The 25,798-nt window shown below is 37.7% G+C and overlaps 1 protein-coding gene across 3 annotated transcripts in view; it reads left to right on the forward strand.

Moving 5' to 3' along the window:
- THSD7B (thrombospondin type 1 domain containing 7B) overlaps positions 1-25,798 on the forward strand; it is a 795,232-nt gene that overhangs the window by 695,085 nt on the left and 74,349 nt on the right. For all 3 annotated transcript variants that reach the window (XM_070579625.1, XM_070579626.1, XM_070579627.1), the window contains exons 16-17: positions 11,539-11,672; positions 18,711-18,861. In XM_070579625.1, coding sequence (XP_070435726.1) covers positions 11,539-11,672; positions 18,711-18,861 — 285 coding nt within the window. The remainder of the gene's footprint in view (positions 1-11,538; positions 11,673-18,710; positions 18,862-25,798) is intronic.

The following is a 25,798-nucleotide window of genomic DNA, read 5'->3' on the forward strand; positions in this document are numbered from 1 at the left end:
ATGGTTGTTTGCAGAAAAAATGATTTCTGGAATTCCTAGTTCTTGATAAATATCTCAGAAAGGCTGTCGTTGGTTGCACACACACATGTATCTATGTTTTAACTTTTTATCAAGGCCAAGTTTGTAGAAACTTGCCTACTTTACGTAAACAGGTTAATTGATCATTCTGTCACACATTTTAAGAGCTTCATTGTCAAATTTTTCAAATAAGTTGAGTTTTGCAGGTACCCAGGAATGGGTTTATTACTTGTGTATAGTTAATATTTGTTCTTGTTAGATGTGACTTCTGCCTTACCACCAGCTGTCTTTCCTTTGGTCAAAATAAAGTTTTCTAAAAGTGAAGTCAGGTACAGGTTTAAGGTCTGCCTTAAACTATCATTTCAGCAATCATCTTCTATTTTTATTTTTGCAAAGAGCCAAAAAGGTCTATATCAGACTTTATCTCTTCTTCAGCGTCTGCCTCAGAGGAAGAATGTTTCCAACAAAATACTCTTTATTCCATAAAGCAGCAGCTTTCAATTAGTCCCTAATAAGAGTCTTTGACTGATGAAATTAGGGTGGAAATCAGAGCCAAGATCCCAATTTATCACCATGTAAGTGAATGGCAGGGATTCCATTATCTAATCAATCTTGCCTCTCATTCCTCCAAAGGTCAGGCTGTGCCATCCTTGGTTATAAAACATCACTTGTGGCTCTATGTTTCACTTTAACTTTGTCCGTGACACATCAGGTTTGTGGGAGGACTCACACTAAGAGTTCATATTTTAAAAAGCCATTTTGTGCTGTGGCTGGCCTTGTATTTTAACAAGGAAGACTATTACAGCACAGTGCAGCCTGAGAACTGCTTCCTTACACGTTCATCTACAGAAGAGGAAAAGGATCACAGTGTGTGTGTAACACATAACAGCTTTGGGCAAAAAGTCTCCTTAGGGATATTTTATAATAATTATTTTTATTTTTCTCTTTTGTCCCAAACTATAAGGAATTAATAATTATGTCTGTTTTTTCTTGCATGAAAAGATACAGTGATCTCCTCCTCCCGTCCTGCCTGTTATCATAAGAGCATTAGAAATTAGCCAAATTAGGAATGGATATTGCAGACTGCAATTTTCATGTTTTTCTTCTTTTTAAATTGGTCTTGCTAGACAGAATAATGGCCATGTTTAATGGCTCCTTCTGTTGTCCTGTTTTCTGTAACTTCCCGATTGACTGGAATAAGTGACGTGAGAACTCTGATGCATTTCAGAGTGGAAAATGTTTGTTTGTGGTAATGATTAAGAAATGTAGCATGGTGGGCCCAGAGTTCTCATTGCATGAAAAGAAACATGTGAAAAGGCATTTCTTACCAATTACGAGGCTTTCCTTTTAAATGTGGTCCTGAAAGCCAGTTTTGTGCTTGCCTACTGTGAATATTGGTAAGTTCTGAACAAACCTTCTAAAGACTAGATTGCTTTTCAAGTCATACATGGCATCAGATTTATCCCAGCTAAGCCAACGGAAGATGAAATAAGTTGGTAAATATGTTAGGAAGAAGTTTTCTTGGCAAATACCCTAGAATTTCTGCTGCTCTGTTCATTAGCAGAACTCCTCAGGATTCAGGGCTCTTGGGAAGCTGATGCCTTGTCTTTTTCTTCACAATCCTCTTGGTGAAAAAGGGGAAGCTTTAATGTGCTGCTAGGTTCTAGAATATGCAGATCTTCCTTGACTTACAGTGGGCTTACATCTTGATAAGCCCATCGTAAGCTGAAAATATCTTAAGGCAGAAATGCATTTAATACACCTAATCCACCGAACTTTATCGCTTAGCCTTGCCTACATTAAATGTGTTCAGAACACTGACGTTAGCCTACAGTTGGGCAAAATCATCTCACACAAAGCCTATTTTATAATGAAGTGTTGAATGTCTCATGTAATTTATTGAATACTATACTGAAAGTGAAAAACAGAATGGTTGGATGGGGACAGAATGGTTGTAAGTGTATCCATCTTTTACTCTGTGATCACGTGGCTGAGTGGGAGCTGCTGGTCGCTGCCACTGCCCAGCATCAGGAGAGAGTATCTGACTGCACATCACTATCCAGGGAAAGTACCAAAATTCAAAATTCGAAGTATGATTTCTACGGAATGCATATCGCTTTCTCACCGTTGTAAAGTCGAAAAATCGTTAAATTGAACCATCGTAAGTCAGGGACCGTCTGTACTAATCCTAAATGATTCCAAAAAGTAGCACAGATGTTTGGGTTATCTTTTTCATTTTCACTACCAAATGTTGATGTCTCTTCTTCCTTGTTATTTGGGAGCTTTGTGAAAATAGCAGTTATGATGATCGTTATTCCATGACTATAACCTCATACTGAGACGCCATTTCCGCCTGTCTCAGCACTGTCACACTTTCATCTCCCTCGCATTCAAGATGACTTATGTTCCCCAAACTTTGTTTGGAATATCTCTCTTGATATGAATCTGACGTTTTCATAGCTTCCATTGTATACAAATAAAATTCTACCTCATCACTTTTTCCCATTTACTTACCCCAGCTGGCTACAGTTTCCAGGCTTCATCCCGTGTGTACCCTGGCCCTTGTATACAGTTCATAAGACTTATGTTTTGATTTCAGTTTGTTTACTTGATTGCTTGACACATCTCCTATCCAAAGTAGTTCATATTAGATTAATCCTAACTAGGGCTACTTGTCCTTACGCATTTGTATTCAGTAGGAGCACAGGATTTCTCTGTCTAAAGAGTGTGCAACTTGGATTATACTGCTTTTTTATACAAACACGTTTTTATAATCCAAACTGTATTGATTTCCTAGGCATGCACCCATAGGCTTCTTGCATTCATTGAGTGAAGAGATAGTTTCATGTATCCTAGAGTATAGGGATAACAAGATGCTCTCAAATGCAAGAATAAGTGGGAGCTGCCCAAGAGCCTTTCTCAGCAAAGGCCAATAAGGAAAGTAAAGGTTTTTCCCCAAAGCCTTCTTTTCCATTTGACACTTACATAATGAATTGCAAGCCTTGGGCCTAAACTCCTCCTTCCTTTTTTGATAAACCCCAAACAGTTGCATGTTCCCTTCTGATTTACTTACCCTTAGGACACCGGTTTCTGAGAACTATCTGTTCACCTCTGCTTTAGCATTGCTGTATGTGTACAACTTGTAAACTTTTGTTACCTGCCATACAGCAAAATAATCTCCATTTCAGACTCTCTTTTCTATTGCAACAGAGAAAGAAAGCTTTCCTTTCTCACCTGATTTCTGGTGGTCATATTCTGGAACCCAGACTCACTCCATCTGTCTGTCTGTATCCATCTACATATCTATTTATGTATCTATCTATCTGTCTAATCTGCACCAGACTCCTAGGCAATATCTCATAGATAGCAAGGACAAAAGTGTTTTGTGTTCTCATCAGGTTTTCTTGATGCAATATAACTTTCTCTAAGACACATGCCTGCTTTTTAAAATTGTATAAAATTTTATTGTGGTAAGACACTTAACATGAGATCTACCCTCTTAACAGATTTTTAAGTGTGTAATGCAGTATTTGTTATCCATAGGCACAGTGGTGTAGAGCAGATCTCTAGAACTTATTCATCTTGCAGAACTGAAATTTTCTACCCATTGGTTAGCATCTCTCCATTTCCCACTCCCTCAGTCCCTGACAACAACCATTCTATTCTTGCTTCATGAGTTTGTCTAGTTAAGATACCTCATATAAGTGTACTCATGCAGTATTTGTCCTTCGTTGCTTGGCTTATTTCACATAATGTTCTCAAGGTTCATCCATAACCTCTTTTCTAAAGGGCTATGAGTTCGGGTCTTCCAGAGTCTTCTGGAAGTATCGATCATAGTTGGCATGGGATTGCTTTTTTTCATTTCAGTTTGACTGATAACTGCAATCTGTTCTATGAAAATCCAAAGGACCACCATGACAATAGTACCTGGCATGCTGTGAGCAGTCTACAAAATCCCATCTGATTTCTTGCCATAACACAGCACGACAGTGGGCGGCATCTCCCAGGGTAGTGGAGAAGGCAGTCCAGACTCTGCAGTGAGTTTCCCTCTCTCATTATATTTGTTATGATTGTTACATAGAGCTGTGGTACAGAGTGTGGGCCTTATAGTTCAGCTTGCCCTAAGTTGCCTATGTCAATATGCTCCCTTAGTTCTGTAACGCACACCAGGCACAGAGGGAGTCCAATCAGGGCTCATATGTATGTGTGTGGCTCAGTGCTTTACTGTAGAATATCATGCACTTTATAGGATCTGCACAACAATAATTTATGTTGCTGATTGTCCCTTACCATGCAGTTCACTTTAAGACTATGGTTTAGATTTCATAGTCATTGAAATGCCACACAATAAGACAAGTAAGTCTTCTATAGGGGAAATAATATTATGCGTTAAAAAAACCTAAGGCATTTCTACTGGTTTGCCATTATAAATAATCTAAACTATAGCAGCACAGACAACTGAGCTTTAATCATGGCCTTTTAGATGAGAGATTTGTGTCTCTCCTCTATTAAATACCCTCTGTAGTGTTTGGGCTGTGGATGACATCCTTGAAGGAGGCAGAAAACATGGGGAAGGGGAGGAAGTACACGTATGGCTTGGGGAGACTCTTACTCAGGCTCAGTAGCCACCCTCAACCCATCCCCCACCCCTACCATGGGAAGGAAAGTAGGACTGTGTGGATGATAGAGATGGTTTAGCTGTGCATGGATGTTGGTCTTCATTTTGATGACTCTGTGCTTAAAAGCTCATCAGTGATATTCACGCTGGAGGGAAGGGGTTAAGTGCCGAATACCATTAGAAAATAAAAGGTAAAAAATCTGGAGTTTAGAACTTCTCAGTAAAAAATATTCTTCAATATTTACTTTTAGAAAAGGACTTATTTGTGCAACATATCTTTTATCGAAATATAAACAGTCATGTGATTTTAGGGTATAGCCTCTTTGTTAGTCTTTCTTCTCTTCTTTTCTTCTTCTTTTCTTTTTTTTGCTATTTCTTCTCTTCTTTACATGTAAAGGCAGGGGTTCCCTGAGTTTTTGATATGTGAACCTTGTGCTCTTAGTCAGCATGGATTGAGAAACTCTCTAGCAATTTCAGATTCATCAGTGCTTTCAAATGAAATTAAAACTTCATTAATCACATCGCCTGCCTTCATTTGACAAGTGGTGGTACCAACATGTTTGAGATTGTATGATTCATTGAGACTACAGACGCCGTTTGATTTGAGAATGTGTTCATGGGCCCCTTGCAATAATGCTGCAGGTCTCAGGGTCTACACATCCAGCTCGGAAACCACTGTTCTTAGGAGATCGGGAACTTAGCTACCAAGGTATTATTCTAATAAACTTCCCTTTGGCTTTAAAGTTCAACAATTTACTTGTCAATAAATTTTGCAGATAAAGCTCACTTTGCATTATTAGGTTCATGTTTAGATTTTTTAATGTCAAAATTGAAAAGAAAACGTATAATGCATATTTAAAGCCAATGGTTAATCTCACACACCAGGCATGACGTTAAGCTCAGGGCATTCTGAGGAAGTCTTTTCAGTTGCTGTATAGCTAAAGAAGATAGTGTGTCAAAACATCCTGGAAGAGGAGGGCAGCCAGGCCTCAGACTTGAGCATGTGGGCTAAAACTGACAATTACACGTACACCTGAGTATGGATCACTGGACTCCAGATCGCCAGAAAAACCTGACTCCAAATGCTGCCCAGTTGAGCAACTTATAGCACAAAATGAGAAACAATGATTTTTCCACAGATACCAATTTAAAAACATTTGTGGATATTGTTCAAGCCACAGTCTTCACACAAAGACGTGCAACCATCTAAAAGACATAGGCCGGCTCTTACTTTGCACTTGGATGTTAGTTTTCTGAGACGCTTTTTTGATTTTTGAAATTGTGAAAGGAGACCCTATACCCGAAGAGTAGGGATGAGTTGTTTAGACAATATTTTTTTTCTGTATAAAGTAATAAGCATCATCTACATATAGACATCTTTGAAAATCCTGATCTTGGTTTTTCTTTTTCAGGAATTTACAAATATTAGCATTCTCTTCATCCGTGGAAAGATATTCTCAGAGCATGGTGATGTGCCTGGACAAGCTAAACAGGCAGAGCCTGTGCACTATTGGCATCATCAGAGTGGGATTCTCAAATAATCTCATTTGAGTACCAGCATAGCCGTTTATAAGCCATAAATGACTAACATTGCTTCTTCAAATTGTAGTTATTTTTAACTGTAAATAGGGATCATACCAACCTCGTCTAATTCAAATGATTGTAATGATTGAGACCTAAAATATAGAATATCTTATATAAGCTATAAAGTTCTACACAACATTATTTTGGTATCACTCATGACCAGGGACTATTGATGGACACATTGTAAAGCATGTGGGTGCCATTGTATGAGGACAATGTGCATATATTCATTGTATACAAACAGATATAAATACATGATTAACAAAAATGGAAGCAAAAGGTGATTTGTGTAAATGTGATACTCCCCAGTCAGTCAGACAAGTCATAACGGAGGAGAGCATAACTTAGTTGCTGATTGAATAAGAAAATGCAGCAGAATTTGGTAAGTTGAGGGAGGGCATAGCCCAGAGGACATTTCTGAAGGAAAAGCATGAGCCCTGGAGGAGGAAAGAGAGGAAGCATAAACAAGTAGAGAGGGGCTGAGAGGAAAGTTCTTTGAATTAAGAGATGAGGATCCTAGACATGATCAGAGGCAAATTTGTACATCTTACGTTAAGGGCTCACAACATTTTTTTTTTTTTTTTGCTAGGAAAGAGTCACCTGAGGTAACATTTGTTGCCAATCTTCTTCACTTTTTTTTTTCCTCCCCAAAATCCCAGCACATAGTTGTATATTCTAGTTGTAAGTCCTTCTAGTTCTTCTATGTGAGCTGCCACCACAGCATGGCTACTGACAGACAAGTGGTGTGGTTCCACACCCGGGAACTGAACCCAGGCTGCCAGAACAGAGCATGCTGAGCTTTAACTACTAGGCCATCAGGGCTGGCTTGGGACTCACAACACTTGAGGAGAAGGGAACCCATAATGCTTTATTGATCTTACCACTTCTGGAGATCAATTCCTCTCACATTCCAATGGGACAGACCCTGGCTGTGACTTGCAGGGACCGCTGGTCCTGGACTGACCTTTGAACTGATTTCCAAGTTCTACTAAGTGGCCACAGTACCCAACTTGGAGGTCTCAAGCCTGAAGATTTTACCTGAGTCTTGACTGGCAGCTTCACGGAGGAAAGAGTTATTACTACAGAAAATTGGAAGCCATGAATTTTCCTGTCTTTGTTTTTGTTTTACTGTGGTTCTTGTTGGATTGTTTGCTTTATTTGAGCTTTTGAACTCTAAGAGTGATATGCAATAATGACATCCACTGAGCCCCAATGAGACCCAGCTTCCAAGTTTATACCAAGGAAGTCAGTCTGTAGTTAGAGAGTGATATCAGAAAACAGTATTTAATTAAATTGATCAATTACAACGAGCACAGGCTTATTTAATAAATATTAAAAGACTGACTCAATGAATGAGTTTATGATATGACTCTGGAACTAGCAAAATTATAAAAACACAATTCCCCAATGAAGAAGTAATAAATAGGACTCATTACTAGGAAAATGAAATGTTACCTCTCTCAGAGGATTTGGATTTTTCAGTGGCATTTTTTTAGCATCTATGGCCCTATTAAACCCTGTTATTTTCTTCCTAATTTGTGCCATTTAGAAATGATTTTCATTTAACTTTCCCACGGCTCATTTCTTTCCTTCAGAACATTTCCATATGATTCCCTGATAAAGTCCATGCTTTAACACATTTCCATTATAAAACTATAATAAGCACCAAGTAAATAGCAATATGAAATAGCCAGAATGTAAAGGACTGACAGGAGAAGAAATTGGACATCTGGGTAGTTAATTTTTATTCTTGAATGCTACTGCCTTTTCGTCTCTCGTGGGTGTCTTTGATCTTCTAGGTAAGATTCCTTGCCTGATGGACAAGGACTCTAAAGAGACAATTCTCACATTCTTAAAGGACAGTCTTTCTTTCTCATAACAAAATCATCAGCCCTCACATTTTGATGACATAGTGATTGTTATTCTTCACCAAAGCCTCATAATGGAAAGAAAAGGTTTTCATTTTTGTTTCTTCTTATTGTCCTTTGGGCTTTGTAAAATATCCCTTACATGTTCCACTTAGTAGAGCTGTTTTTGCTAGAGAATTAAGTACAGGCCATTTAGCGACCTGAGCTCCCTCAAAAATTAGTTTCAATTCAACAAATACTTATTGAGCACCCCCCCCCATCCCCCATCAGGTCTTGTGAAATAAAGACATCATGGAAACTTAGTCCCTGCCTGCCTAAGACTCAAGTTGTTTTTCAAGTAGTCACATGAACAAATACTGATAGTCCAGGTCTGGCTTTGGTTAGGACCAGAAGCACATTTAGGTGTGGAGAGTGCAAATTGTGTTTCTGTGAGCATATTGCCTCAGTATTATTTAAGGTACAAAGTACAATCTTGTGTCACTTAATGACAGGGTGTGTTCTAAGAAATATGTTGTTAGACGATTTTGTTGTGTGACCGTCATAGATTGTGCTTACATAAACCTCAATGGTATAGTCTACCACACACCTAGGCTATATGTTGCTAATCTTATGGGACCATTGTCATATATGTAGTCTGTCATTGAGTGAAATGTTGTAATGTGATGTGTGACTGTAGACATACGGTCATTAAGACAAGGTGAGAAAAATACCTAAAGTAGTATGAGAGAACAGGAGACATGTGGAGGAGTCAAGTTGATGATTTTATCGAATGTGTTTGCTCCCCCAGCAGCCCACAGTGTAGTGCTAACCACTACCACTGTCTCAGCTCCGTACATGTTCACCCTGACATTATAATCAAGCTACAAGTCTGCTTAAAACTGAGACTGTCACTGAGTACCAAAGACATGCCGACTAGAGTCATGGGAAAAATCTTGTGGAAGTGGTGGTGTTTACTTCGACTTTTGAGGAAGAGTAGGGATTTGTCAGCTATAAGTGGCGATATAAGCAATATTAAAATGGAAGACACAGGGCCAGCCCAGTGGCACGGTGGTTAAGTGCACTTGTTCTGCTTTGGCGCCCTGGGATTGGCCTGTTTGGATCCCGGGTATGGACATGGCACAGCTTGGCACACCATGCTGTGGCAGGCATCCCACATATAAAGTAGAGGAAAATGGGCACAGATGTTAGCTCAGAGCCAGTCTTCCTCAGCAAAAAGAGGAGGATTGGCAGTAGTTAGCTCAGGGCTAATCTTCTCCCCGCCACGAAAAAAAGGCAGACACATATGGGGAAAAAAATCAAGTAAATCCATGTGTCTGGAGAATCTTCTTTAAAAGGTGCTGCTTTTTACATCGTTAGTCAAGAAGGTGGGTTAATGTCTTCCTACATGGACCTGCTCCCTGTCTTCCAATAGCTTGTCATTGAGGTTAGCTACTCTGCTACAGGTGTGGATCTCTGGAGCCATGAAGAGTAAAAATAGTAAACCAATATATGACCAGCGGTTCAAATGTGTCTCAGCAGTACATACAACTAAGCAGTTTTTCATTTTCCATCTGAGCTTTATATGGGAGGGAGGGTGGATATGTAAGCTCTGCTTAGTAGCAACAGTTTTAGAAAAATCTGTCCATCTCAGAGACGAGATCCCATCCATCCACTCTCAGATTCATGCATGAGGTGTGGGAAAAATTACTTTTTTAATTAATTTTTTGTCCACGTCCTGTTAGTGCAAAGTGCTCTGACAGACTTTCTTGTATCTCATATGAAAGGCAAAAACCTTTCTTTAAATTGTCTAATACATATTAAAGAGTTTATAGAACAAAACCATAAATTCAATGAAAGCTTCATTTCCATGGTGCCATTGGGTCAGCTACACCTGCAGCTGTCATCAGCTCAGTTTCCTGGTGTCTGTTCTGTTAGGGTCATGTCTTTTCATTTTTATAGATTTTTCTCTTACCTCTACTCTCCTATAAGTTTAAGACTTTTCTCCCTTACAAGTTATTACCTCCCTTATTCTAATGTAGGCCCTGCTTCTGACCCTTTCATTCCATCTTGTCAGCATTCACAGCATGAAATGTGATTCTTTTATTACTTAATTCCTTACTTTCCTCACACCCATTTCCACTTCTATTTTCCCATCTCCTTTCATTTTGCCCTCACATATTTTTCACTTTGTGGTTTCCCTTATTCGTGTGCACTCTGTGTGAGAGAGCCAAATAGAACCCCATAGTTAAAAGTAGTTTCCGACATTATTTGCAATTCCTAAGATGTAGTCTCACAAATAACCTTTTCTCATCTGATTTCCATCTAACATGCTGACAGTGCTCCAATCTTGTTTTCTGATTATCCCATTACATCGTGCTTTCCCTTGCATTTAGCGGGGACTTGCAAGTAATGGTTCTGTTTGGATAGCACTGCCTAGTCATCATGTACAATTTTATGGAATTAGAAAGGCAAGGGGAGGAAAGGACTTAAATTCTTATTTAAAAGGAAAAACATTAATTAACTGTTTTGGCAATAGGTTGAAGAACTCTTCATCAGCATACTATACTAGAGCCATCTTTGTGATCTGGAGTAACATACCACACAATAGAACAGTTTTTTCTTACCAGGGAAGAGTGCTATGCTCCTTAGCGATGAGTCAGGCATTTTAAACTCAGCCTCAAAGAGGCAGACAAACTCAGTTCACTATACATTGGAATACGCTTTCAGGAAAATATAATCACAAACAAATGCATAGGAAGTAACCAAATAATTCATTTACTGTATTCATTGTTTTTACCATAAAACTGTGAATATTCACACTCAGTAATCATGCACAGCCTCTGACAGTTTAGCAGTGTTTGTCTTGTGTATGTGTGTGTGTGTGTGTTTTAGCTGTGCTCTGAAAGCATCCTACAAATAGCTAAATTCATATGAAGCCACAATGCCCAGGAGGCTAAATGATTGCCTGTTAGCATTGATCATTTAGGAGCATAAAAAGAAATTTCCGGTGCAAATTGTACCACTTTTCTTATGCATTCTACGAACCTCTTATATCCAAGAGTAAATTTTCCTTACATATATTTGTTTCAATTGATATCTTAAAGTACATCTGAGAATACAATATACAATATAATTGAGAGCTGGACCATCTAATAGATGCTGTGTGAGCTCTTTGAGGAAATGAAATGATAATGGAATTCCTATTCTTGGCGGTAGGAAATGACTGTCCTTTGTTCCTTCTGTGAAGTCATATCATCATATTTTAGTTGATTTCCCCTGTATGTTTCTTTAGGCAAGTCAGTAATTTCAGAGAAGCCAAATATATCTTACTTTTTGGGAATGTAATTTGGCTCTTTGGGCCAGAGTGTTGTTTTCAGGTTATGTTCAGCAGGCATTACTAAAAGATACGCTATCTTTCTATGACTTGGATAGTTCCACATAATTTTTTTCTTCCTTTCCTGTTCTTGACAGGTGCATGAGGCAGTCCCATGTTACAGTGAGTGCAATCAGTATTCCTGGGTTGTAGAACACTGGTCTCCGTGCAAAATCCACAACGAGCTGAAGTCCCTGCCCTGTGGAGAAGGAACGCAATCTAGGAAAATCAGGTGTGTGGAAATGGAGACGTTTGGGATGGGGCAGTGGAATTGATGTATTTTAACAGTTACACCCTGATTTTCAAACCGTATACTCTGGCTTTTGTTCATCTTTAAGTACCCATGGAAGCTTATGTGCCCTGAGCTGCCATGTGTATAGTGGGATTCTCTCTGCAATGCAGCCACAATCCTTACTGTTTCCTGCAGATGACTTCAGTGGGAAAGCCAACTGCATGGAGCAGGTTGGCATCCCTCTACTGATTCATGGCCATCACTGTTGACAAAGTAGGAGATTTTGAGTGTTGACATGTCTGTTTTTTGCTCTACGGTTAGTATAGTTAATGGACGTTATCTTAATTTTGGATGTCAATACATTAAAAAGGCCAATTTAAACCCCCACTATTAGCCTTGGAAACTATAGGATGAGAATACCTATGAACAGTAGCAACATATTTAAATATAAAAAGAGAACATCTCAAAGATTTTAGTGAATGCTGGGTTATCTACTGAAGGAGCTTGTTTAAAATTTTTGTTTTGTAAATATAGCAGTGGTAACCAAAGGAACACTAGGCCTGAGTTCTTCAAAATGGTCTATTTGGAAGTGATTTTGGAAGAAAGAAAAAGAATTTCCTTAACCAGAGGAAAATGGCAATAAACGTTAGACATGGAACAGGCAGAAGCTGAAATATTAATGATAAACAATGATTAGCATGTAAAATAAAGAAGAGAACATAGTAGTCAACTATTCAATTGCATGAGTGTAGTGTAACATTTTGCCAGGTTTAGGAAGCTCTGTTTCAAATGGACAAACAGTGCCCAAGTCAGATAACTCCCTATTGAGTTAACTGTTAGATTGAAGTCAGTTACCAAGGCAGAGCCTACTTATGTGTGTTGATCATTATTCACCATCAGTGAACTTACTTTATTCAGTAATTCAGTATATACCCACCACGTCTAAGACTTAGTTCCAATGTGCAAAATCACTGGAAGGCATATTGGAAGAAATAGCTGTTGGCAAAATTATGGAGATGCTCCTCATCACCAACCCAAGCAAGTGACTAGTAGACAAATTGTCTTTCTTTCTTTCTGTTCTTTGTCCTTTCTCTTGGGGACTGGTGTGCTCAGGCTGTCACAAACTTCGGGCTTCTACCTCTTTCCCTTCAAAATCTGTGTCTCCTGTGTCTTATTCTCTCATGGCTTTGAAAAATGACAGACCAATCTAGTTTATCAAGTAACATGTAAATGAGAAGTGGCTTCTTTCATTCTCATCCCAGCCAGGCCTCTTAGCAGTATTAAAGCAAAATCTCAGGAGAGAAAGGAAAGCTCTAAGAGAATAAACTACTACTGACAGAATTGTCGCAGTTTGATTGAGGAAAAACACACTTGAACCAAAGGGCCTTTAAGTCTTACTTCTCAGCTCAAACCTACAGAGCCTGATATAATAAAAATAGCACAACTACCAAATTTCACTCTGTTATGAGCTGAACTGTGCCCCCCCCCCCCAATTTATGTGTTGAAGTCCTAACCCAAAATGTGGCTGTATTTGGAGACAGGGTCTTTACAGAGATACTTAATGTTAAATGAGGTCACTGGGGTGGACCCTAATTCCATCTGAGTGGTATCCTTATAAAAACAGGCGATTAGGACATAGACACACATAGAGGAAAAGACCATGTGAAGACACAGGGAGAAGACAACCATCTACAAGCCAAGTAAACAGACCTCAGAAGAAAACAATTCTGCCAATACTTTGCTCTAAGACTTATAGCCTCTAGAATTGTGAGAAAATCAATTTCTGTTGTTTAAGCCACACAGTTTGTGCCATTTTGTTATGGAATCCCTAGGAAACTAATACATTCTCATTGTGTTACATACTTTATGTGTATGATCACATTTAAATATGTGAAGCAGATTTTCCAAGCATTTTGCATTCCAAATTATTGTTGACCTTAATAGGATGCTGTTAGAATGAGTGAAAGAGTTCATCTTTTCTCTTTCTTAAAATCTCCAAATTGTAGGACATCTTCATGATTCATCTGTTACTACAATCATTTATTAATTCAAAAAATATTATGAATATTTATCTTCTCAGGCACTATTCTAGGAACTGGGGATAAAAAAATGAAAAAAAGTTTCTGTCTTCAAAGAACTTACAAAATAGATATGTAAATTAATATATAATGTAATGTCTTTGCTATGAAATAACAAGAAGAAAAATAAAATTGGGATGGAGTGATGGATGATACTGTTCTGGAGCGATAGGTCACCAAAATATTTGAGGAGAGACTTCAATGAATGTAAAGATCTATCGAAAGAGAATTCAAGGGGGAGGGAATGTCCAAAGCAGGAACCTTCTTGGCTTGTTATAACGAGATGCCCTGTATAGATGGTGCCAGTACTCAAATCATATCGTCTTCTACAACAAAGTGAAAGGATATTATTCTGACTGCAACATGAAGCTATGAAATGCTTGAGACAGAGGGAATGAGATGCTCTTATTTAGATTTGAAAAGGACCTTGCTGGATGTAGAGAAGGTATTATAGTATTTGGCATATAAGTAGGAGCAGGGATGAGGGTTTGAAGGCCATTGCAGAATTCCAGGTGAGAGAGGTTGACGGTCACATTGGGTTTAGGAATAGTGAAGATGGTGAGAAGGTCACATTTGGAATATATTTGGAAGGTAAAGACTACAGGATTTGCTTATGAAGTAATTATAGAATGTGGAAGAAAGAGAAGCATCAAAGATGACTGCTAGGTTTTATGACCTGAGAAATCATAGGAATGATGGTGGCATTTGTGGAGAAGAAGAAGATCAGAAGCAGGTTTGAGAGAGAAAATCAAAAGTCAGCTTTTGAACACATTAAATTTGAGAAAATATTAGGCTTCTAACTGAGATATTATAATCTTGATTTCAGAGAGAGAAGGGGAGCTATAAAGCTGGGCATTGGCAGCTTATTAACTTGATATTTATTAATAAGAAAAGATGTAAGAAACTGAGCCCTGGGGAACTCCAGTGTTCACAGATTTGAGCAAAGAGAAAGAAAGCTACAAATGAGACTGAGAATGAGCCAGTAGAATAGGAGGAAAACCAAGACAATGGGAAGATAAACAAGAGAGTTTTCAAGAAAGAAATAATAATCAATTATTTCAAATGTTTCAATTGTTTCAAATGGTTCTGGGAGGCTACTAAGATGAGAATTGACCATTGAATTTGGTAATGGAGAATCTATTGAGAATGGTGACAAGAGATTTCTCTGTATGGTAATAAAAGTGTGATTAAAATAAGTTCGAGAAGTAATAATAGAAGGAGAGGAGGCAAGGAAGTGGAGATAGTGTAAGGGGAAAGAACTATTCCTCTACCCTCTAGGTCCTTCTGGCTGGTCTGAGAGTTAAATTGACATGAGACAGAATAAAAGGAGAAAGTCAAACAAAATTTCATAACATGCATACAGGGGAGAAACCCAGGAAATCTGAGTAACTTGCCAAAATGGCTGAAGCCATCACCTTAAACACCATCTTCAGCTAAAGAAAAAGGAGGATGTTGGGAGTAGTGATTTGGGACTTCAAAGGGGAAGGAGGCATTTTACATGGAGATGGAAAAGCAAATGTTTGATAAACCCATGTTTGCTGGGCGATCTACAGACAGTGTGACCTGAGAGAGAGAACTTTAATGAAAATGGGCTTGGCAAGGATCCTCCCAGTCTACCGTACCCAGAGTTATCTTTGTGGTGGTAGGTCTTGGAACAGACCTTTTATCTTGAATTCTTTAGGCGGTTAGGGCAAAGGTCAAAGTTTCTTTCAGAGTCTTTTGTCCTTAAAAATAAGCCAAAGAGACAGATTTTGGGGTGGCCTATTCTGATCCCCCACAATAGCAAATATAGACATGCTTTATTTAGAGCAGTTTTGCAATTAATTTAAGTAGAAATGAGGTGATGACAGAAGGGAGAAGTGGCAGGGAAACTGATAATGCAGGATATGCAGGGCATACCTCAGGGGCATTTTCACTTGAACATTCCTGAAATTTCAGTCTTTTTAAGTCTTTACTCTTGGGCTTGTCAGAAACTCCAGAAAAGGAAGTCTCGAGAACCTGGAAAAGGTAAGGAAATGGACTCTCCTCTAGAGCCTCCAGGAAGGGATGCAGCTGTGCCAAAGTGCTGAGTGAGCCTGGTGAGATCCATGTTGGATGTCTGTACTACAGAATTATAAGATAATAACTTAGCATTGTTTAAGCTACTCAGTGGTAATTTTTTCAGTATGTTAACTTTTACTTAAACCCTTGTTTTCAATAGGATGTGCCCATCCTTAAGAGGAACATGTTCCTTAAGAGGAACCCAAGACCTTTTTTGTGACCCTCCCCAGATAATAAACATTCAATAACCTACAGTGGTGGGGAGGAGCCATCACCTCGCTGTGTGGATCATGGGAGGGGATCTGAGGGCCTGGGTGGTTCTTAAACACACTTTCAATAAATCTCCCAGTTTTTCAGCCTCACTTTCATCCACATTTCAAGAGGTACTTGGTGCCGCAGATTCCCAAATATTTCATGTGTTCTGTGGTATAAATGGAGTTACTTTCTTTGTTTTCCCTTGAAGTCTTAGTATTTAGCTTTCTTGGGGTGCTAAGGTGGTTACCACTAGCCCATTTATTTTGCATTTATTACCTTTGTCATCTTCCATGTTATTTCTCCTTGTAGGGCAATGCCTTTCCCTCCTCCTTGGTGTGTTTTTTTTGTTTGTTTATTGTTTGTTTTGCAAGAAATTCCTTTACTATTACTTTTGTATTGGGAGTGAAAAAAGACTAATGCGTATGTTCAACTGGACAATATTGATCAGAAAGAAGTCTTACCTCTTCTTTCTCAGTGAAATAATAAAAGGACATCAGCTAAGAGTGTGCAGACAAGAAGGAAAGCAAATTCTACCTTTTAAGTTTGTCCAGAGAAAGACATTTAAGCCATCCCATGGTCCCTGCTTCCACTATTGACTAACACCACAGGAGAAATTAAAGTTCGTAGATAACTGTATATCATGCCTCCCTACATTAGAAGGCATTACTTACTTCTTTCAACCACTCTCGGTTAACCTCCTTTATGTAATGTATAGTTTTTCATTATTTAGCACCTCATAAAGCTAGTTTTATTTTGTACCTGGTGATAGACTGCGTTGCAATATTTTTAATGTTTTTGAATTTTTTAAAATTTATTGTATGTATAAAAGGAACTCCTAATGTATAGGATAATTCATTCCAGTGTAGCATGATTTGGGGAGCATGAAAAGGTCTCCAGCCTCCCCTCTTAAAATGCTTATTTCTTGGCTGTGGTATTGTGCGTGAAATTACCAGATCTGCAAATGGCACCATTTAGCTCATCATCATTGTCATTGTCACCTTTGCTTTGATCCTTATCACTAGAAGAAAAGATTTATAACAAGAGAGATCTTTGTCTTTTTTTTCAGTTTTGTGCGCTAGCAGCCAAGCCAGGGCCTGGTGCATAGTAAGCCTCAAAAATATTTACTAAATGAATCATTATTAACAATGTACCCCAACACCTGTCAAAAGAGGCTTGCATGTAGTAACTCTTTATTAAACATTTTTGAGAAAACAATTTTAAAATAAACTTCTAACTGAAATATAATATAAATGCAGAGAAATGCCCACATCATAGGAATGCAGCTTGATGAATTTTCACAATGTGAACACACCCAGCAGCCCAGAGGCCAAGAAACAAAATTTTACCAGGACTACCTAAGCCCCAATCAATCAGTAACCATTCCCCAAGGGTAACAACTATTCTGACTTCTGACGCTATAGATGAGAATTGCTTATTTCTTAACTTTATAGGAGTGGAAACATACAGTAGATACTCTTTTGTGTCTAGCTTCTTTTGTTCAACATTATATTGTGAGCTTCACTCATGTGCTTTCATGTCACAATAGTTCACGGGTTCCCACCATTTTTTTTATAGCATTTAATTTGATGAATTTACCACAATATATTTATCTGTTGTACTGTTGTTAAATATTTTGACTATTTCTAGGTTGGTTGATTATGAATAGTGCTATTATGAACATTTTCAGTCAGGGTTTTTTGGTGCACATTTGAACACATTTCTTTTGCATATGTAAATAGAAGTCGAATTGTTGGGTTACGTGGTACATACCTGTTTAGTTTTAGTAGATACTGCCAACTAGCTTTCCAAAGAGTTTATGCTCCAACCAGTGGAGTAAGAAGAGTTACAATGGCTCCACATTCTTGCCAACCCTTGATATTTTCCACGTTTTTTATTTAAGCCATTCTGGTGGAGATAGAGTGGTATATAACACTTTGGTTTTAATTTGATTGAATCAATAGCATGATTATTTATCTCATCTTCACCATCACTTATCTCAAAGCCTGACACACAGTAGACCAAGCAACTATAATGTATGCATCTATACCACGTGTTCAGTTGCTGCATGAAAAAGCTTGCTCATTGCCCTTTGGTTTTTGATAAGAAAATTCCTTACCAAAATGCAGAAAATACCTGAAAGAAAAACATGTTCAATTATTTTTCACATCACTTTGCCATGACCTTCATCGTGTTGCACAAGATTAGGGAAGTTTAGATGATATGAGATAGAAGTCTAGGGAAGGTCTCAAGAGTCACAGGAACTGTGGAGCCTCTAGCTATCACAAAGTGATGGATTCATTCAGAGAAGGAGAGCCTTCAAGATTTATTACAATAAAAAGAAAATTCACTTTATGCTGGACCTGAGTAAAAGTACTGTAGGTCTCTTTAGATAGAAAGTTCCTCAAGGATGACAGTTGTCTCCCATTGTTCTCTCCGGCTTTGTCTTCCCATTGTTCTCTGCTAAATAAAGGGTTCTGCGCTGAGTTATCACTCCATAAAGGCTGACTGGGTGAAGAGGGAACTTCTTTTCCCCTGGTTTCTCTGTTGGGCTTATTTTATGTTTAACTGTCTTTGAGGGGTAAGTAACTATAATACATCATAACTATTTTAAATTGACTCTCCACCGTCTGAAGTAATCGAGCTGTCTTATGATCTTGCCTTATAGATGTGTGAAAGCTGCTGAGAGTGAAGGTGGAGTAGTGGATAACAGCCTCTGCAACCAGGATGAAATTCCTCGAGAAACCCAATCCTGCTCTCTTCTGTGTCCCAATGAATGTGTCATGTCCCAGTGGGGACCTTGGAGCAGATGCCCACAGGTAATTTCTCTTCCCTTGTCAATGCCCTAGTCTCCGGTGCTGCCTTCACTGTTGTTCTGTGTATATTCACAATGCCACTCTCCAAAGCATTCTTCTAGTAACATGGGAAAATACTTTTGCCTAAGAAAGCAAAAGAAAAAGAATTTCAGCTGGTAAGACTGAGCAATTTAAAATGCCAGTGCTTCTCTTAAAGCCTTTATCATGGGAACATGAACAAGGAAAATGAGCCTATAATGATCACACTGGGATTCAAATGCACGCCCGTTGTTAAAGGGGTCTTCTTTAGTACCAAAATGGTTCTCATTATAATCTCTTGGTTCTGTTCCATTTTTATCCTGGCAGAATCAATTATATCTTAGTGGCTCAACTCCACTGCGTAATTTAGCTTCTGCTAGTGATGATCTATTTTTGCCTTTCTCTGTTTTCCCAAAGATGAGGTGTTCTTTTATCATGTTCTTCATACAAAGCTGATAAAAAAAAAAAAAGAAAAAAAAATTTTGAAGTCTAAATAAAGTATTTGTCTTGATTTTTCTTCTTTTTTAAAAATGGAAACATAACAGGAGTATGGTAAAATATTCTTCAAGTAATGTGGTTTAATATTCTCAGATGTTAAATTCTGATATTTTAGACATGTATTTCTGCCTAAAGAGCTAATACAGCAAATGAGGGTAAGGAACATGTTAAATGGCTCTGAACATTAGGAAAGGAAGAATTAGGGTACTTTGAATTCAAGGATGATACTGACAATTTGTAGAAAGATTATGTAAAATCTTTGTATGGAAATGGACAATATTTTTGAAGTCAGCTAATAGCCTACATTTGCAGTTTTTAATTATTGATTCCTTAACTATTGCAAACTTACCTTTGACATTTATATAATTGTGTTCTTGAAAGAGATTTATCTTTGTTATTCTTTTTTATTTGTTGAGCTGTTCTTTGTGAGTAGGACAAAACAATATTAAGATGAAGAGGCCTCAATAAGGGGGAATTTGTAGGAATGGAATGTTTGCCCTTAGTCATTTATTTAGTGTGTAGCTTGAATATAATGAAAGTTAACATTTATTGAGCACTTACTGTATGCAAGGCACATGTAAAAATTATTCCCTTTATTCCTTGCACCAATCCTACTAAGTACATCCTATTATCAGTCCCATAGTACAAATGCAGAAACTGATTCTCAAAAAAGCTAAGTAGCTTGCACAAAGTTCCGCACGGAGTAAGTGATGGAGCTAGGAATGAACCTTGTTCTGTCTCATGAAGCCAGAACCTTTGCTCTTACATCCATGGCTCACTTATCTTTGAAGAATTAAGGTAGATTTAGGCTTAATACTTCTCTTTCTTTAAGATGCAACATTTATTTTAAGAATAAAGCAAGTTATTTTACCTGTCTGTATGATTATTTCATGACTGACTACATATATTCACACTTTAGAAATTGTGGTAGCATACACTGTTTATTAATCAACTTGCAGAAGAATTAGCAACCTGAAGTTTAATTAAATGTAGAGGTCGTGATCTTCCTCACTTCTTTTTTTCTAATTTGCTCACAGAAGGCTCCGTTAAGCTGTAATCACTTTGTAATGAAAACGTTGCCCTCTTAAGTCAAGATATCTGGCCACTGAACTAAAACGTTTGTTGTAGGAGCATTTTATACAATGTTGTGATGGCCTGGCATCCTGTGTTTTTTTCTTCTGGTTTCTAAAGGCTATTTCCTTTAAAGTTTGCTTTTTTGAACATAATCACTCTATTTTTGGAGTGTTTAGAAATTGGAGAGAGAAAAAAATGTTTCAACCTCCTTTCATGTGTCTAGAAGATGACATAGACAGTTACTCGCTTGTCGGCATGAGGTGACAGTGTTGTTCCTTCAACTGCTTGTGTACCTTCACGTTACATAATAATAATAATAGCTATGACAATAACAATAGTAACTTTCATTGAGCACATCTTATGTAACCAACACCGTGCTGGCGTTTTATAACTATGATGTTAGACTCTTATCCACAGTAACTCAGGTCTGTTTGACCACAATAGCCTTGTTCTTTCTAGGATGGCACCGCTGCTCTACAATATAAATAAAGACTTTAAAATGGGGAAAAAATGGTAATCAGGGTGCACATCTGATTATCTTCCCTATTTCTAGGTATTTTGCATAATTTTAATAAATTGCAACATCTTATCATAGTGCACCAACATCATAGGTGCCTAAGCAGTACTTGACAATGATCATAATCATGATTATAGCAAAGTTAGAAGCTGGATCTTTGTGCCTGAAGTTTAATTAGCACTTTAATGTGCATTTTCTGAGAAAAAGAAAACAATTATTGTATAATTGTTCTCTATACCATGTGCTGATTTGCAGATTCTAAGTATTGGCCCTTATTTTACCAAATTCTCCTTAGATAGTCTGCAGTGTGACACATCTTAATGAAACCAATTCACTATGGGTTTTTTTCTTCTTCTTTTTCTTCCCAGGATGGTTCTTTAGAGCCAAACACATAAACAAACAAAAAATAAGCTCCCCAAAAAACCTCAGAATATTTCTGAGACAAAAATATGATTCTTTTATATATCTAAAAATACTCTGAAATTTATATTTTGATTTCTCTAAAAAAACTATGATTAATATGAAATAAGCTTAATATGTTTTTAAATGTGGCGAAGTAATTATATTTGCCAGTTAATTAAAAGAAACTTAGCAAAACCAATTAATCAGTTAAAAGTGTTTCTTGAATTCATAGTATGTGCCCTGCATTCTGAGGCCAAACGTGTGACTGAGCATCGCCGCCACTGAGGCACAGTCCTCAGTATCTTTATAAATAGATGCTGAGTGGGTGTAGCTAAGGATTCAATAGCTGACTAGCAGTGTTTATTAGTTCATACAATGGTCACTGATTATGTGGTAGGCACTATATAAAATGATTAAAAGTGCACTTCCTCAGTTCTGGGTCAATGATTTTCACACTAGTACACGTAAGAATCCTCTAGAAAGTGTGTTAACTAACACACAGCTTCTCTGCCCTACCCCAGAGATTCCACTTCAGTATGCCTGGGGTGGGGGGTCCATGAATTTGCATTTCTGACAAGTTTCCAGGTGATGCTGATCCTGTTGTTCTGGGGAAGACTCTGAGTCATAAGGCTCTTGGGCATTACGTCCAAGTCACGTTCTTTCTCTTTCTCACTTTAATTGCAGTTATTTGTTGTTGAACATTGAATGAACACCTATCATTATGTGGAAACTTAGCTTATATTTACAGATGCTTTGCATGTGCTAGACAACGTGCTTAGCACTTTATATTTATTATCCTACTTAATCTGCACAATGAAATAGATACTATTTTTCCCCAAAGTATAGATGAGTGAACTGAGCCTCAGAGAGGTTAGTAACCTGTTGCTTTTAAAGAGCTAGTAAAAGGCACAGTGACTGTTTAAGCCCAGGTAGTCTATGTACTCCCAACCACTACAAAAGAAATAAAAGCCATACTTCCTGTCCTTGAGAATATTATAGCCTATAAAATCTGTTGTCTCCTTTTCTGGTTTACTTTGGTTATTGGATTTGTGAAGGAAGATGTCTCTAAATTGAATAATCTACCTCATTTGAATAGTTTACCAAGGAAGGAAAGGAAAGGAGTCATCTAACGCCCTGGGATCCTTGCTGGCTCTGTGATTGTGGCCAAATTACTCAGCCCTCTGAGTTACAGGTACCTTAACAGGAAAATAAAGACAATAAGAGCTTTTTGTTCAGATTGTTTAAGGATTAGAGATAATATGTTTAAAGTGAATAGCGCAGAATATAACTTAATAGGGTTTTTAAAAAAAGAAGAAGCAGCAGCAGATCAAAACTCCCTTTTACATTGTTTACAGTGTGGTCAAGAAGCAGAAGACAGGTAGCCATACATTTTCTAAGCCATACAGGAAATATTGCTTCCCCCACATGAAATGAATTATTGCTTGATCTTACAGAAATAAAATGTCACCTCCTTTGCTGAAAAATGACATGCCAAATTTAATAGTAGTCCCCAAAAATAAGGCATCAGAAAGATAATTATGAATGACTGGGTTGCTGACCTTATAGCAACTGCCAATTGCAAAGCGTCCCAAAGAGCAAACAAAACAAAGGCATTAAAAATTGTATTGTGACCATTTTAACTGTTTTGAGAAGGACTGGAGACTGTAAATGGATCAAGCAAAAACAAACAATTCAAGGTGGAATTTGAAGAAAATGGAAAATCATGTTTCAGTTATTTTCATTTTCTTGTTCTCATAATATATATATATATATCATTTATTTTTTGACTCTAATATGCTCACTTCTCTAGAATATTTTAATGTGAAAGGAAGCTTATGGATTTTACATATGAAAACAAGATATGCAATAGTGTTCACTCCTTAAAGGAATGTGTATGTGTGTGTATATTTACATACACACGTATGTACAAATATATATGTATATATTTAATAGTTCCTTGCTTATTACCCAATATGCCTCTTTTATCTACCTAATTTTTTCCAATTTTTATCCTTATCCTTCATACTTCAAAATTATACTGATGAGTATTCACAGAATCATATATTCTTTAAGAGCTGTTTATAAATTTCTGAATGCAGAAATTGCTCAGCCCCTGACATACCTGAAAGAATATATGGTTCTCTTCATTTATGCTACCAATACCCAAAGAAAATTTCCACTAAGTAATACAGATTTTCCATTTATGACTCTCCTTGGAGGCTCAACAAAGGAATTTCTTAGACAATAATCTTGATAGGAGAAAGCAAAGAGGGTCTTGGAGCTGAATTTCCAAACCAATGTGTACTTTACGGAAGCACACCTTTGGAAACCCTCTCCAGAATGATGACTTAAGTTTAGCAAACCTGCCTGAACTTTGATTGATTCACTTCCAGCTGAATGCATGACAGTCTGGCTAGAACTGGAGCCAGGCATCCCCTTCCTCTGTGGGAACTGGGGACTCATTCAACAGCGGCCCAAATGCAACTTCATGATCGAACAGTAACTCAAATCTTTGCGTTATTAGCAGGACAACCTCTGAAGAAGGATCGCAAAGGACGACTTTGAACGAAACTGCATACAGCATCAGTGTGATTCAATCTGGATTCTCTCGTAGACTTAACATTATGCTTTCAAAATAGTCTTATTTCTAGAGTCTTCTCTTTTCTCTAACTCTGCATGTGTGCACGATATACTGGTGAAAGACAATGCAGATGTATACTGACAGATATACACTGCTATTACTCCTTCAGGCAAAGAAACTGCTTGAAAAGAGAGAATTACAGACCAGTTTTCTAAGTGTTCTAGAATTAAGCATTTGCAGTTAAGAAAAATACCTTTTTTTCATGGTGCTCCAGTGTTATTTCTGGTAAAGACTGTCAACAATGAGATTTTATTACTGACGACTCAGCATTTTCATCACCTTACTTCTGAAAGTTATGTTTCTGGGGAAGCAGATTACCTCAATATTTACTACTAGTACTCAGCTCCAAACGCTTCTTCAGCCTGTCCTCGCAGTCTGTAACGTGCAGATGACAGCCTATATTTGTCTCTGGAAGGCATGTCTAATCGTCACGACCCTCAGGCTGCCTAGTGCTTTTCTTCAACTCAACTGAAAGCCAGAGAAGGAGAATGATGATAATTTTCTATACTGTGGCCTGCAAATTCTGGTCGCTTCCGCTAAATTGATATTGGCTCTTGTCAGAAGCTAATAATTCATTACCCAGTGCGCAATGAGGTTTAATATCACTTAGAACCATTCTTATTTCCAGAACTGCATTAGGCCCTACAAAACCGGTGCCTCATTTCACACAGTATAGCAGCAAATGGCAGTCTTCTAAAAGTAGTCTTTGGGCTGCTCCAATTTTTCAAATTTAATATGTTTGTTATGATTCTTTCTTATATAGTGTGATTTCTTTGAATCTCACTATCACCAATTTGGAGTACAAAATAAGGGTTCCATTGCTCTCAATATCTCTGTCTGTCTGTCTGTCTCTCTCTCTCTCTCTCTGTATCTATCTTTATTTATATTTCTATTTTATGATAGAAATTCCCAGAAAAAATAGTATAATGAACCCCATAAGTTGATCACCCAGCTTCAACAATTATCTACATATGACAGTTTTCTTTCTTCTTCCCCACTTATCTGTTCTCTTATAGATAACTTTAAAGCATATCCCACATTTCATATTATTTCATCCTTCAATATTTCTATATATCTTCTTAAGAGATAATGACTAATGACAATTACAGCAAAACATAACCACGATACTTTTTGACATGCTGTAGGAGTATACTTTTTAAAAGCTAAAATCATGACTCATACAAAGTGTCAAAGATTAATTAACTTATTAATGATTAAACCAACATGATTGTAAGGCTGGTTCAAAAAGAACTGGAGAGGGCAAACAACTTTCACTTCCAGCAATGAAGGAGTAGCACTGGATTTACTTGGATCAGATTGGATTTATGCTTCTATTGTAAACAACTAAAAAAAAGAGCAAAATATATAAAACAATAGTTTTCACACATTGGACAACAGGTAGCATGGAACTATGGTCCTGAGGGAATAAAACCAAGTGAGGTGAGCCTTGCAATCACCATAGTTTCTGGATGGAGGTTCTTTCTGGACGGTGGTGCCAGGAATGAGATCCCTACAAGAGGATAGTGAGGAGCCAGAGATCAGAGATCTGAGAGGTAGAAGAAGCTGAAATTTGAAGGGCAAAATATTGAAAAGGGTTTAGCCAGGCAAAGAAAGAAATCTAGATATCTACACAGTTCTGAGTTCTTGGCTAAATACTAATTTGCATATGCATGGAGTGAAGCTCTGTGAGTTCAGGCAAAGAAAGTCTTCGGGGGAGCTGCAAGTTGTACACATTGCAAAGCTCACATAGGTCTGGGAGACGATTTAATTCCATCCTGCCAGCACAGAGA

This window comes from Equus przewalskii, chromosome 17 (genome assembly GCF_037783145.1).
Source record: "Equus przewalskii isolate Varuska chromosome 17, EquPr2, whole genome shotgun sequence".
Classification (NCBI taxonomy): domain Eukaryota; kingdom Metazoa; phylum Chordata; class Mammalia; order Perissodactyla; family Equidae; genus Equus; species Equus przewalskii.